Genomic DNA, 16,353 nt, shown 5'->3' on the forward strand with positions numbered 1-16,353 from the left:
CCTTAGAGACTAACCAATTTATCTGAGCATACGCTTTCGTGAGCTACCGCTCACTTCATCGGATGCATTCAGTGGAAAATACGGTAAGGAGATTTATATACCCACAGAACATGAAAAAAGGGGTGTTATACACACTGTAAGGAGAGTGATCACTTAAGAGGAGCTATTACCAGCAGGAGAGCGGGGGGTGTGTGTGGAAATGGCCCACCTTGATCACTTCAAAAGGTTTTCACCCCCCCTCCCCCCCACTCTCCTGCTGGTAATAGCTCATCTTAAGTGATCTCTCTCCTTACAGTGTGTATAACACCACCCATTTTTTCATGTTCTGTGGGTATATAAATCTCCTCACCGTATTTTCCACTGAATGCATCCGATGAAGTGAGCGGTAGCTCACGAAAGCGTATGCTCAGATAAATTGGTTAGTCTCTAAGGTGCCACTAGTACTACTTTTCTTTTTTCTAGACAAATTTGAGGATTGGGCGAAAAGAAATCTGATGGGGTTCAAAAAGGACAAGTGCAGAGTCCTGCACTTAGGAAGAATCCCATGCACTGCTACAGGCTGAGGACCAACTGGCTAAGTGTCAGTTCTGCAGAAAAGGGCCTTGGGATTACAGTGGACGAGAAGCTGGATATGAGTGAGCGGTGTGCCCTTGTTGCCAAGAAGGCCAACGGCATATTGGGCTGTATTAGTAGGAGCATTGCCAGCAGATCGAGGGAAGTGATTATTCCCCTCTATTCGGCACTGGTGAGGCCACACCTGGAGTACTGCATCCAGTTTTGGGTCCCCCTCACTGCAGAAGGGATGTGGACAAATTGTAGAGAGTCCAGCGGAGGGCAACGAAAATGATCAGGGGGCTAGGGCACATGACTTACGAGGAGAGGCTGAGGGAACTGGGCTTGTTTAGTCTGCAGAAGAGAAGAGTGAGGGGGGATCTGATAGCAGCCTGATAGCAACCTGAAGGGGGGTTCCAAAGAGGATGGAGCTCGGCTGTTCTTGGTGGTGGCAGATGACAGAACAAGGTCCAGCCCCGGAGCACCCACAGAGTCGGCACCTATGTCTGTAGGCAATGCACGTGGAGCCTTGCATGACTTATCACAAAGATGCCAGCCACCACATGCCCAAGTAATTGCAGGCAATTTCTAGCAGAGGTCTAGGGGCTGGTCCTAATGGTGTCAATCAAGCTGGTAAGGGCGTTGAACTTGTGTAGTGGAACGCATGCTTTGACCTTCACTGCATCAAGATAGGCTCATATGAATTCCGGATGTTGCACTAGAGTCAGGCGATGTGTGTGTGTGTGTGTTCATTCAGCTGTAGTCCCAACGGTGTGATGACCGTTCAGAAGAGGGTCCCCTGTAAGTGTGACAATGGATGTGTCGCTTGGTACTCCGGCTTTCCTTGTCTCGTCCAGTGACATTTTAGAAAAGGTGGTACGGTCTTTATTGCCTTTTATCAGACCGTACTGACACTGCAGGCTGTGCTCCTTGGGTCTTTAGGCTTGGTGGTAGTATGGGTACCAGAGGAACCTAGCACCTTATGGGTACCATGCCATGGCTCCATCAGTACTAAGGTCACTGACTTTGCTGGGGATCTCTTCTTCCTAGTCAACTGTTCAGCCTGTGGACTTGCAGCCCTCTTTCAAGCTCTTGTGAGAGGAATCCTTAGATTTCCTTTTTGACTGCACCATAGTTTGATGTCCAGGGACGTTGATGGTCACGTCAAGGATTGTTGTTCCGGGGCAGTCCCAGGACCAGGGTCAAAAGCCAATCTCAGGGGACTCTGCGTCACAAGGAGCTTAAACTTCAGGTCACGGCTCTTTCTTGCTCATCTTTAATATCTGACGGAAGGTACACTTCTGTGACATGTGAGCCTCTCCTAAACAGTGAATTCAGCAAAAATGGCTGTTGCTGACTGGGATAGCCTCTCTACAGGAGAGAGTGCGTTTGAACCCCGGGGGAGCCAGGCACATCCCTTCTTGAGGTCATTCCCTGAGAGGATAGCAAAATCAAAAAGGACAGGGAGGCAACTGTTTTCTAAATCAGAACAAAAAGGGGATTTTGTTTATATATTGAAAAGGAAAAAGGAGAAGGGAGTGGTAATAAACTAATAATGGAAACTCTAGTAGCTACTCTAAAAATTAAAACAAGGTTTAAAGCTAATTGACTGTCAGATTCTGCTTATTGCTCCATTTCAGACCAAGGGAGGTTGAGAAGAAAATGAGGGCAGTTTGCCTGCACAGCGCTAGATAGCCTCAAGACAAGGTACAAGACAAAGAGCACATGTGTGGGCCAAATGGACACTGCTACCTAAAGTTTCCAATCTGAAGCATGGGGACGCATATACACCTACAGTGGAGCACCCATAGGAACACTACTCAAAGAAGCAGCTGGAATGTTGCTGTAATGGCTGGCCTGGGCACTAGAACTGAGAGCAGGGTGCCTATCTCCTGTGCTCTTAAATGACCACAGTCCTCCTTTTCTTTTTGAGGACATTTAGTGTCATTCACTGCTAGCCAAAAGGGGATTGCTACATGATGCACTGCCAGAAGACACTAAAACCGAAAAGTCTACATTTCTGCTTTTTCTGTGGAAATAAGGTTGAGACAGGCTGCCTTAAAAGTACATGCTTTCAGGGCAACAAAAGTGAAGAAGTTTCAGGTACCCTCACCAAAGACCACAAGAATTGAGCTGGGAGAGACTTTAGCAAATCATCTTTTGTCCTCCCCCTTACTATTTAGCAGCCCACTTAAGAAAGCCAGTGATGTTAAGCTTCCCAGTGGGCCAGAGAAGAACAAGCAGTTGTGTGTATTAATCTCCTTCCCCAACAGCAGCAAAATCTGGCTAGTTTACAAGGAAATAAAAAACAAAGCTAAAGAACTGGTTTCCTGCTAATTTTTGGTCTGTAGTTTACTGCAATGAAAATTAGCAAACGTCTACTTGAAGTACCTCATAGTGTTTTACATACAGTGTAAAAAAACAAAACCACCAAAGAAATTATAATCCTTGACATACCCCAGTCTTCATGTTACATAAGAACGGCCATACTGGGTCAGACCAAAGGTCCATCTAGCCCAGTGTCCTGTCTTCCGACACTGGCCAATGCCATGTGCCCCAGAGGGAATGTTCAGAAATGTATCCCTGATGTTGAGGCAATATAATCCATCCATCAAGTGAAGTGATAGCATTCTTGAGAGTTACAGAAATTAGAACGTGAGGATTACAGCATGATAAATTACATAAACTCAGTTATATAATTTCCCCCCCAAATTTCCTTTCTGATAAGAGTGGAAGAAGTTTTGCATACTGTCATGACGCCAATAAGTCTATAATGTACAACAGAATTCATTATATGCTCTGTAATTGTAGCATAAATTTTAAAAGTATAAAAACGTATTTAAGAGATCATATTGGAGCAAACTGTATTCTACAGAGATGTCCCATCTATCCAGGATCATAATAAGTTCTACAAGAAAACAGTAACAGTTTACAGTACTGCACTGTAAGTATGATCAATCTTCTGTAACAACTTTTATGTAAAAGTTTAAAAACGTCATACCTTCACTACCGGGTGTCCTCCAGTAGATGCTTTTACTGCTCCCCTACTGCCTTCTGTTTCATAATGAGCTCTATGGTGAGTTTTAGGCTGTACGTCTATTTTCAGTTCACATTGTCCATAATGAGTTGGTAAAGGCCAGTCTAGTGGTGGTAATGAAGATGTGCTGAAAGCAAGACATGCACAATAAATTTAAGGGAACCATGCTACCTGGCCATAGTGTAGAGTCAAAATACCTACAGCCACCGCTCACTCATTTTATACTATATTTACCATTTTGTAATGAAAATGACAAAACAGTTTTACACTTTATTTCAACTTGCAAGAAGTAAAAATTCTGCTTCAAGTATTTTATACATGTTTATCCAAAATTTAATTTAAAATTTGTTTCTTTGCGGATTAATTATTGGAAGGGGACGAGTAACACTGGTTAAAAGAAAGACCATGCGGGAAGCTGTTCTGTGAGACTCCATATACTACTTCATCTATAAAATTGCACAACATACCAGTTTGTCCTCAAATAAGATTGCCAACTGAGTTTAAATTATGGTGGTTTTGTGATAATTGAAATTGACAGTCTAACTTCAGTGTAACCTTTCTGCAAGATTCATTAGCATCCATTCCCCCTCCTCCTACTCCCCCAAGTGAAAAATTACAGTCTTAAATGTCTGATGTCTCCAAAGTGTTCCAGTTTTCTGATTGCAATTCAAATGAAGGCAGTATCAGGACTCAAGAAAACAAGAGTTGTCCAAGCTTAGTAGAAGGACTTGGTGCAAAATGGTGCAAGGCTTTTGGATTAAACAAATATGATCAAGGTATATCAATAGATTAGTTAGCCTTTATACATGGTAATAAAGTCACTCCAAACACCGGGGGGGGGAGGAGGAGGAAGATAAAATCATCAGTAAGAGCTTGAGAAGGAAATAAGTAATCCATGCCACCCAATTCTACCAGTGAAGAGGTAAATCCAGTATATTTATCCCTTTAATTAAGGTACACATATTTATATATAATTCTAATAAGATGACGACAAGCCAGAACCAATCCAATAAATACCCAGTAGAGCAAAGAATGCAGGAATTTTGAAATTCAGCACAATTTTTTATTTAACTTAAGTACTTGCAGGAATATGATGTAGTCAAAATGAACTCTGCACCCAGAACAATTATTTGTAATACCAGTATGGTAACCTTTGAGTCACTATTCTCCGTAAAGGTAAAGCTTAAAAATATTTCCTTTAAAATTGTTATATTGCCATACTCTGGCTAGGAGGGAAGGCAAAACATGTTAAAAGACCAGTGAATGGTTTCATTTCATTAGAATTTCTAATTCAGTCTCTTCCCCTTTTACAGGGGAGATCCACACGGTGAGATCCACAAACAGCAGCATTCAGAACTCAGGTGAATGGCAAAATCTCTCCTAAACGCAGATCCCTATTAGTTCCAGGGAACTCAACCAAATCTCATAACATATCCACAGCTGGGCGGCAATGTGCGAGGATTGAACAAGAAGTCTTCCTCCCCACCATACAGCTGGGTAGCACAGTTTTGTCTTTAGCAAGTATCTGAATGAACTTGCGCTCACCCTGACAAGTCATATGTTCCCCTCTTAATGCAAACATCACTGTGCCCTAGCAGGGAATGGCGGGGGAGAAGAGAAGGCACCACTAACAGGCTTCCTTTGGGAGAAGAGCCCACCACCACTACCCACTTCTGTTCCCCTGCTTCAGGAAGTATTTCTACCAGGCACCTCTCCCTCAGGAGGAGAGGAAACAGACTGAAAGGCATCCAGATCGCCTGGATCATGGGGGAGGAGGGCAGACAGTTGATAAGAAACTCCCCTGCTCCTCGCAGAAGGGGAGAGAGAAGAGGCCAGCAAATAGTCTTTACAGGCAGTCAGAACAGAAAGGGCTCTTCTTCTCCAACTGAGAGAAGAGGACTGGTGACTGCTCCTTCTTCCCTAACAAGAGATGAGCAGGTGGGAGGGATAACTAGTGATGTTAGCAAGACAGAGAAAACGGACAGAGGTGCAGTAAACAGGCAGAGATTTGCTGCCTCAATAGCCAAATAAAACTATCAACTGTAGATTTTGCTATTTACTTATGTAACTGCTATCCTAGATTCCTCTGACATAGAAGGAAAAAGTGGGGGTTGAAGTGTTCACCCTGCAAAAAGGGAAATAAAATGTCAAAATCAGGAAATACAAAAAAGTAGGCTTCTTGAAACTGAAGTGCAGGGTCAAGAGAACCACCACTATTTAAGCTTATTTTCTCCTTAATGTCCCAAAAGTACCTTTTCATTTAACCAACCGCTGTTGTCACAGGATACACTGGATACTCTCATAAAAACCAACCTTCCGCACAAACTTCCTCGTGGCTGGACTTTACAAAAACTAGACAAGCCATTTACAACACACTTTCCTTCTCTACAAAAGAAAAAGGACACTAAACTATCTAAACTACTACATGCCACAAGGGGCCACAACAGTGATTCCCTTAACCCACCCAGCAATATTGTTAATCTATCCAACTATACTCTTAGCCCAGGAGAAGAATCTGTCCTATCTCGGGGCCTCTCCTGCTGCCCCTCCACCCCCACGAACATGATACAGTTCTGTGGTGACCTAGAATCCTATTTTCGACATCTCCGACTCAAGGAATATTTCCAACACACCTCTGAACAACATACTAACCCACAGAGACCTTCCTACCAACACTACAAAAAGAAGGATTCTGGGTGGACTCCTCCTGAAGGTCGAAACAGACTGGACTTCTACATAGAGTGCTTCTGCCGATGTGCACGGGCTGAAATTGTGGAAAAGCAGCATCACTTGCCCCATAACCTCAGCTGTGCAGAACACAATGCCATCCACAGCCTCAGAAACAACTCTGACATCATAATCAACAAGGCTGACAAAGGAGGTGCTGTCGTCATCATGAATAGGTCGGAATATGAACAAGAGGCTGCTAGGCAGCTCTCCAACACCACTTTCTACAAGCCATTACCCTCTGATCCCACTGAGGGTTACCAAAAGAAACTATACCATTTGCTCAAGAAACTCCCTGAAAAAGCACAAGAACAAATCCGCACAGACACACCCCAGAATACCCCAGGTCGGGGTTCCAATCTGCTACCCAAGATCCATAAACCTGGAAATCCTGGACGCCCCATTCTCTCAGGCATTGGCACCCTGACAGCAGGATTGTCTGGATACGTAGACTCCCTCCTCAGGCCCTTCACTACCAGCACTCCCAGCTATCTTCGAGACACCACTGACTTCCTGAGGAAACTACAATCCATTGGTGATCTTCCTGAACATACCATCCTGGCCACTATGGATGTAGAAGCCCTCTACACCAACATTCCACACACAGATGGACTACAAGCCGTCAGGAACACTATCCCCGATAATGTCACGGCAAACCTGGTGGCTGAACTTTGTGACTTTGTCCACACCCATAACTATTTCACATTTGGGGACAATGTATACCTTCAAATCAGCGGCACTGCTATGGGTACCCGCATGGCCCCACAGTATGCCAACATTTTTATGGCTGACTTAGAACAACGCTTCCTCAGCTCTCGTCCCCTAACGCATCTACTCTACTTGTGCTACATTGATGACATCTTCATCATCTGGACCCATGGAAAAGAAGCCCTTGAGGAATTCCACCATGTTTTCAACAATTTCCATCCCACCATCAACCTCAGCCTGGACCAGTCCACACAAGAGATCCACTTCCTGGACACTATGGTGCTAATAAGCGATGGTCACATAAACACCACCCTATACCGGAAACCTACTGACCGCTATTCCTACCTACATGCCTCCAACTTTCACACAGACCACACCACACGATCCATCGTCTACAGCCAAGCTCTACGATACAACCGCATTTGCTCCAACCCCTCAGATAGAGACAAACACCTACAAGATCTCTATCAAGCGTTCTTACAACTACAATACCCACCTGCTGAAGTGAAGAAACAAACTGACAGAGCCAGAAGAGTACCCAGAAGTCACCTAATACACAGGACAGGCCCAACAAAGAAAACAGAACGCCACTAGCTGTCACCTTCAGCCCCCAACTAAAACCTCTCCAGCGCATCGTCAAAGATCTACAACCTATCTTGAAAAATGATCCCTCACTCTCACAGATCTTGGGAGACAGACCAGTCCTTGCTTACAGACAGCCCCCCAACCTGAAGCAAATACTCACCAGCAACCACACACCACACAACAGAACCACTAACCCAGGAACCTATCCTTGCAACAAAGCCCGTTGCCAACTGTGTCCACATATCTATTCAGAGGACACCATCACAGGGCCTAATCACATCAGCCACACTATCAGAGGCTCGTTCACCTGCACATCTACCAATGTGATGTATGCCATCATGTGCCAGCAATGCCCCTCTGCCATGTACATTGGCCAAACTGGACAGTCTCTACGTAAAAGAATAAATGGACACAAATCAGACGTCAAGAATTATAACATTCAAAAACCAGTTGGAGAACACTTCAATCTCTCTGGTCACTCAATTATAGACCTAAAAGTGGCAATTCTTCAACAAAAAAAACTTCAAAAACAGACACCATCCAGAGACTGCTGAATTGGAATTAATTTGCAAACTGGATACAATTAACGTAGGCTTGAATAGAGACTGGGAGTGGATCCGTCATTACATAAAGTAAAACTATTTCCCCATGTTTATTCCCCCCCCTCCACTGTTCCTCAGACGTTCTTGTCAACTGCTGGAAATGGCCCACCACGATTATCACTACAAAAGGTTCTCTCCCCCCTCCCCCCCCCCCCCCCCGGCCACTCTCCTGCTGGTAATAGCTCATCTTAAGTGATCACTCTCCTTACAGTGTGTATGGTAACACCCATTGTTTCATGTTCTCTATGTACATAAATCTCCCCATTGTATTTTCCACTGAATGCATCCGACGAAGTGAGCTGTAGCTCATGAAAGCTTACGCTCAAATAAACTTGTTAGTCTCTAAGGTGCCACAAGTACTCCTTTTCTTGTTGTCACAAAGGAAGGTGCAGTATTACATATGATAGGTCACAAAAGAGATGGTCTATGAGAGGACCTAAGATCTCAAGCGTTCCACAGAATAAACTACAGAACTACTGACACACTAACTACTAACAAGTTGCAAGCGTTATCACTCTTTTCCCTTGGAGTAAATACCCCAATCCTCCTCCACAACTGGTTTCCTTATAGAGGTTTTCATCCCCCTTCTGCAAGATACCTAAGGAGAATATGGCAAAAGACCCGTATTAGGCAGATCCCCATTGCCCCTTGAATTACAGGTTTTTGTATAATAGCACAAACAGGACAAATAAGCTAAACCACAAGTGACATATAAATGACCAAGTTTCAAATTTTGTTGCTTTTTGGAAACTATCAATATCTCTGTAAGAGCGACATAGAACAATTGCAAGTAAAATAGCTTGCTCATCTTAATAGGTACAGTTTATAAAATTTCTAAAGATTCTTCCTAATGGATCGTATTGTATTAGATTTTGAGATTATGCTGCATCATATGCTACTGTCCTCTAGACACAACACATTGTAAATAATGCTAATTCCATTCAGAAGGCAAACATGGACTAGCTACTGGAGAGCCAAAATGTTAGCAGATTGCTTTTCAACCTATTTCCCCCCTCACTTATAAGATCAAACCTTCATTTATAGAGTCGAGACCAAGACAGAACTAGGGGAAAGTCTATGCTTGAAAATTTAACAGAACCATACCATAGAACTTATTTCTAAAAATTAAATAGTTAAATTAATGCTGGCTATTCACAGAATGATCATGATACCCAAATGGCATAGATGTGCCCTACTCAGATCAGAACATCTAAGACTTAGTCACCAGGCTAAAGAGAGCTTCACTCTACTGAAGAGCACGACAGTCCAGATAACCAACTGTACACACTGAAAGGAGAATTTATTGAATACATTTAATATCTTAGAATAGCTCTCAGTTGCACATTACTATTTACAGATATTATCAGTATAAATCTTACATGGAGATTGTCCAAGGCATTAATCACGTAGCCAAGATGCACTGCTTCTTCTGAAGTAAAGGGAAAAATAAACCCAACACAATGGGGCTCCTGTCAAGGAAGCAGCTGTAAAGCGGAGCATGAAAGAACGAGGTTATTATATTCTGTAAATGGACAGAATTAGTATCAACAATCAGTCTGGATTTTCTCATTCAGTGGAGGAGGTTTTCCCCGATTTAGCTACAGAGAAATTGGTTAAAGTATATTTTCATTCATATTTTTACACATTAGTTCAAATGCATTCTTGGCACGTTGTCCAAAAATATTTGGGTGGTTGTTTTTTTTTTAAATCCAATTGTTTTTATTAGAGTTAGTGGGGTTTGTTGGGTGTTCAACTCTCCACAGGGGTCTTCCAGGTGAAGACACGGTCTTGGGTAATAGTTGCTCCCCAAGAGATCTATCTTTCATACACAACTACCCTAACTTACTGACTTTGTTCATTTTTGTTCAGATGGGTTATGTAACGAAATTGGTCTATCAAAAACAAAAGCTCAATATTTGATCATTTTACTGCAGATCAAAATTTTTACAAGACTCTGTAGATCAAACAGAGCAATCATTCTAACATCTTTAAAGCACAAGTTCAAATCTATGTGCACATTTGTAGAACACTTTCTCATACAAGTAGTCAGGGTAATGTTACTATGTATCAGATGCTGGAAAATAAATCTAAGGACTCCATCTTTTGATTTAAGAAAGGGTTCCATTGGAAGTATTTTGCCTACTTTATTAGAAGAGATTCTAGATGTTAAATTTAAGCTTTTCACTGCAGAAAGCACCTTTAACTTACCAAGATTTCAATCTTTGAGGCAGAACGATCCACTGAAGGTAATTTGTTAGCCCTTTGTAAATTATGGTTTTGATTTGAAATTGTGAGAAAGTTCACAATTTGAACTTCAACATTTGTCTTTAACCCTTATTCTATTTCAATGTTTCCAGATGTGGCCAGCAAAACAAAAAATGTTGGAGATTAAAAGTCAAATAGTTTAAAGAAAAATATGCATAAATTAGTGCTACTATGGAAGACTTTTCCCTTCAAAGTTTGAGGTAACTGGGATTAACATTAAAACTCTAGCTGTACCTGTAAAAATATATACTGATAAGGCTATATTACTTTGTATTTGGAAGCCAAAATATGCAAACATAGGCTTCAGAATTAATGTGGCCAGCACTCTGTGGTTTTCTCTCCCCCCCACCGCCCAAGGGTTTTCAAAAAAGGAGGGGGGGGGGGGAAGGGAAATCAAGCAGAATCTAATTTTCTATATTTTTACAATCTTTACCTTTTGGGGTCTGGGGAAAAAACAAGGTCTATAGCCACTTTTCAAATGTTTCCAACTAAAAGCCCTACAGTCAATCATTCCAAACAGTGTCTTTAGTAGTCTATGTAGCCTATTCTTTTGCATCAGAATCTCATCTTGTGATTCTCAAAGAACAGGGATAAATTTGGAGAACCTACAAGTGTTTCACTGGTGTACTATAAAAGTCTGAGCACTTTATGAAGGTAGACTCACAAATAAAGCACAATACCACCAAAGGATGTGATAAAAGCATGCATAAGTCCTAGGATCCTGGCGAGACAGCACAGGTCACAGCCTACAAAGATTCTGTAGATGGTAGTAAGACAGTTTCACAATCAGATTAATACAAACTTCAAAATGAAGCTGCAACTCGGATGACCTCAAGGGCATATACAGTACTTCAGTGCAGAGCTATCACTAAAAGGAACCCAATAGTAAATCACTGGGGACACCCTCTAAGGAGGACCTTAACAGTAGCAGATATTACATCTGATTGAAGAAAAGATACAGGCACCAGAATGTTAATTGAACAGAGACAACTGTACCTCCAGCAACTATCATTTCAAAGTATGATGGATCCAGGTTAGAATAAAAAACCAACCAAAGGGCATTACATGTCAACCATGGACCACAATTCCAAATGATTAAGGAAAGGCAAGTCAGTCTATACTGACTTCACCCCTCAGGCCCACCTTAAGGTGGAACTTCGGTTAAAATTATATGATAGGGGTGACCTTTAAAACCCATCTGACAATTTGACTCTGCCTCATCTGCTCTGTATTGCTTGGGAACAAACTCAGTCGGGATTTGGGATTGCTTTGGAACAGTGACACTTTCCAGAAAGATCCATGCAGATGGAACTCACGTGCCAATAGTCTTATCTTACATGTGCTCCCTGCCACACAAAAAACCCTCACGGAAGGACACAGACCTTTAGATAGGAGCTTCTAATAGAGAGAGTCTTCTCTTTTGCCATCCTCCATTCTGAAACTAGCACAGATCTGGGTTCTCTTCTTTGACCCAATGGTACCAGACACTGGGATCCACGCATTCATTTGGCACTAGTAAGTTTTTGAATACAAGTGAGGCTGGAACCAAGGCTCTCTTATTTTTAGATTCCTTTCACCTAAAAATGTTTCTGTTCCCTTGGCTTCTTCAATTCCAACAACAAACTCATGCAGACTGACTTTTCTCTCAAAATTAAGAGCAGTGACAGACGTTCCTAGACATTTAACACTCCCAACTCCTCTCACCATTTTTCTTGATGTTTAGATCCATAAGTCTATAGGGTCAACCTTTGCTCCATCTGAGGTATGATCAGATGCTCATCCAGTTGCCTTTCCCATCAAATCCAGATCTAGAATGGTAAGAAGGGCTTGTACGCTCTAACAGTTCATATCCACACACCCAAATCTGAAGAGTAAGTATACTGAGCACTCCACTTTTCCCCACTCTGAACCCTTAATTTAGCAGCAAGGTCATGTTTTAAGTTCAATTCAGTCTGTGTTATCCTTTTACTATGAGTATCACTTGACGAGAAAAAGTAATTTTCTCCACCATGCAGCCAGGACCGCAGTCACCTCTTCTGCAGTAACTTTTGTATTATTTAGTATGGATGAAGGTGTGCTCATCACTGGTGTTTCTTCCAAATTAGAGTTTTTATTTTAAATTGGAGAGAGTATTAACCAAAAATAAGTTGGACAAGCCAAAATTGTGGCATAGTTTAAAACATGAAAGCTCTCAAATCGTAGCCTATTCCAATCTTTTGGAGGGTTTTTTCCTAGAACTGCTTGTACGACAAAAATACTAATAAGGCTAATTTTCATTGGGCATTTGGGGTAAAATGGGTAATTTAATTTCATTGCTTCGAGTAATTCTGGAGTTTAAATATAGCGACAGTAATTTTGTGACAGTTCTTCCTGTTGGGTTTTCTTTTTGGTTGATGACAGGCTAGAAAGACCTTTCCCAACCTCCATTTGTGCTAATTCTACAGTGATAGGAAGATTTGGGCCACACATGTACAATTTCAGATCAACCCTCCCATTATTCTAACTAGTAGACCCATTATTAAATGCATTTTTCAGTATTCTAGTACTGTACACTGATTGGACAAACGTCGTATTTTATCACATCAAAGTAAAATATGGAATTGAATCACATGTTCAAATGTGAAAGTCCAGTATTAAACTTATCTGAATTTCTAAAGGTTTGTTAATGGTGTGTAAACATAACATCAACTGTTTAGCTTATTAAAAATGTAATAGGTTCAAAGTTCTCTTACTTATTTCACTTAAGTGGACACTTATCTTCAAAGTCAGTGATTTGCAAATATATTTTCACAATAAGTTTTGCTAATGCAGCATGTTAGTCTTATTCTTTAAAAAGAACTGCATATCTACAGAGCAGAATATGTTGGCCATATTTCACTCTACTGCTAAACATTTATTTGCCCTCCTTATCTTTAAAATAAAGTTATACTGATCTTTGGAAGATAGCTTTGATATAGCGTTAAAGTTGGAATACTTGTGTGCTTCCCTCTCAATTTATATTTCAAAGCTACCACTCCTCCTTGGTTGTTTGCTGTCAAAAAGTTTCACTACTGGCAAGTCAGAATGCCAGAAGCTTAAATTTTCAGTGCTAGCTGTCAGACAGGTTGCAAATAAAAGAGGCCATCAAGTTGCCATCAGGCATCCACAACTAAAACCAAGGAGATGCTTGAGCCCCCTACTGCCACCAACCACAGAACTCTGTTTGCTTTCCACCACAGTTAACAAAAAGGTAGTGCTTGAGATCCTCCCACTACCTCTCCCTGTGCTTTAAAGTAAATATTACCACATTGAACATGATGGAACATTCAAAAAAATGTTCAAGTATAAAATGTATATTATTTTTCCAACTTGAGAAAACTGCTACATAAAAATCAACTTACAAATTTCCAAAGCCTCTAAAGATGAAGACAACTTGGAGACTTTTTGCACTGTACTATTCCACCAGATTTATTAAACCAAGTTCAACAAATTAATGTGTAAAACATCTGCTTTTTCGGTAAACAGTGTGAACTTTGTCAAAAAATTACTCGCAGGGCTAAAATTTTTAGTTTGGATTATAGGATACTTTATGCTAAATATATTGGAGCACAGAGAATTTGCCTTCAAAAAACCCAAAAACCCACATCCCAACATTCAACATCTCCCAAGATGGTGCTGCCTTTAGAAGTTGAAGCAGCATGCAGTATTAGTTGCAAGCAGTTAGATGTTCAAGATAGATGAAAGTCTAGTAAGGGTCTATAAGAAGAAATTCTCCAGTTTGATTCACCATGTTTCAGCTTTTACCCTTACTAGGTGCTACGTTTTTGCAGTGAGAACAGTACTGTCCACAACAGCGGATATATATATATATTTTAGAGTAAATTAAAGCAACGATAATCTTTCTAAGAAGTGTTTAGATATTTTATAACAATTTTAGAAAACATAAGAAAAAAGGATATTAAAATAATAATTGAAGCTACAATAACTGACGACAACCACCTCTGAATATACTTTAATACATCTTACCTAGGCTTTGAAGCACAATAGTGGTTAACCAGTTAACCTATTTATGAGAGCGAACTCATCAGAAAAAGGACAGTTGAAAGGCAATGAAATACAGAGAACATGAAAGCAAAGCTTTTAGTAGGGCAAATTAAAATGTAAGCAGTTGCAACAGCTGGTATTCTTAGCAAGGTACTGTACTGTCCCTGGACCCTGCTGTGGGGACTCAGCTCTTTTGGATCAGTCTCTGGCCAGTAGACATCTCAAGTTTGAAACAACCCCCTCCCCCAGTCTTTTTGTCAAGCAAAGGATCTAATTTCCCCCAAGATAGAAGGCTTCCCCAAATATTTGAAGGTCTTGTACTTTACCCCTCATCCTTCCAGCTTCCTGACACTTGTGAAAGAGGGGCAGAGAGGCCACTTCAAGTTTATTTTTTGGGCCCGAGTGCCTCCCTCTGCTATTGCTCATTATACTTACGTAGAAACAGAATTAAAGGTAGTCAGTTCTTGGCAGTTTCAAACTCTATTCTAATTACACAAACCAACTGATTGCCTTAGAATGCATAGATATGTATTCTGACTCTATACAGCATCCAGTGCCATGTGGATTTTGTAAAAACCCGGGGGAAAAATAGCTAGGTCAAAGCTTACAACCCTGCAACAGTCCTCTTGAGCAAGTCTTAGGAATTTTCTGTGGGAGATATCAATTGGAATACAAAATAAACATTCCTTCAGGTCACTGATCACAAACTACCACCACTGGAGATGATCAGGAAAGTGTATTTCACGGTTTCCATTTTAAAGCTACATCTCTGCAGGTGTTTATCAAGGACTTTGATGTTCAGTACTGCTACTTTACAACCAACTTTCTTGGAATTAAAGAGTAAGAAAGGAGTAGAACCTGGAGTGTCTTTCAGGATGTGGATTAAAGGGTACTTTAAGGTCAAACGTCTACTGTTTTAACAAATAGAATAGTTACAAAATGGCTGGATGATTCTTTTTGGTCTGGGTAAAAGCAATTATTTCTTGAGGTCTTTCTGAGGCATGCAAGATTGTCCTTTCGAAAAGGTCCCCAAACATTTTCCCCTTGCAGCACAATTACAATAGAAGTCTTTCAGCAGAGAACAGTGACTTTGCACTATTGTAACAGAAGCCATGACTCTAGCTGAGAAGATAAAGTCTGCACCCTAAGGGTATGTCCGCTGTGCTACTGAGAAATGTAAGTGAAGCATGTGTAGGCATACCTGAGCTAGTTTTGATTGAGCTAGCTTGCTCAAAGTATCAGTGAAACCACTGGACCGCATCTGACAAAATAAGTAGGCTACATCTATATTTACTATCAACACAACAAATGATATACATACACACCATATAAAATTAAAACCCTGTGCACTGTCAAAACAGCTGGAATTAGTTATAATGCTAAGTAACAGTGTAATATGCAGCTCTTTTGTATATTAAGATATTACAGGCAGTTTTGCTACCCCTTTATTAGTACCTCCTTCATTTTGTCCTCCAGAAGGAGGCCTAAGGTAAGTATTACCTATATAAAAACAGCTGAAGATTTTTTTTAGCCCTACTTTTTTTCCTCTAATGGAATTCCAGGGAGAGGGAGAACATATACTGACAAACTTCAAGTCCACTTTTCATAGTCATCTTCTGAGGTACTTCATCATTACATGAAGAAGCATTCCCTATTTCAAGAGAGATGTCCGAAAATCCCAGCTAGCAACTGCTAACTCTTAAATCACTTTTTGGAAGCTGGGTGAGGGGGTAGAGGGGGGGCACATTTTACATATTTGCTTTGACTCTGAGGAACTCTGGCCTGAATCAAAGAGTGGGCTGCTTATATTGGGATGAGTTGAGTTATCCTCTGAATATTCAACAAAGTTTTTTT

The 16,353-nt window shown here is 41.1% G+C and overlaps 1 protein-coding gene and 1 long non-coding RNA gene across 3 annotated transcripts in view; one reads left to right on the top strand and one right to left on the bottom strand.

Moving 5' to 3' along the window:
• LOC141996508 (uncharacterized) overlaps nt 1–2,670 on the top strand; it is a 38,342-nt gene extending 35,672 nt beyond the window's left edge. The window contains exon 4 of the long non-coding RNA XR_012641552.1: nt 2,193–2,670. This is a non-coding gene — a long non-coding RNA (uncharacterized LOC141996508). The remainder of the gene's footprint in view (nt 1–2,192) is intronic.
• Nucleotides 1–16,353, bottom strand: part of NFATC3 (nuclear factor of activated T cells 3) — a 140,048-nt gene that overhangs the window by 73,494 nt on the left and 50,201 nt on the right. For both annotated transcript variants that reach the window (XM_074968584.1, XM_074968583.1), the window contains exon 3: nt 3,554–3,716. In XM_074968584.1, the coding sequence (XP_074824685.1) occupies nt 3,554–3,716 (163 nt within the window). The remainder of the gene's footprint in view (nt 1–3,553; nt 3,717–16,353) is intronic.

The sequence above is a fragment of the Natator depressus genome, chromosome 12, assembly GCF_965152275.1.
Source record: "Natator depressus isolate rNatDep1 chromosome 12, rNatDep2.hap1, whole genome shotgun sequence".
Classification (NCBI taxonomy): Eukaryota; Metazoa; Chordata; order Testudines; family Cheloniidae; genus Natator; species Natator depressus.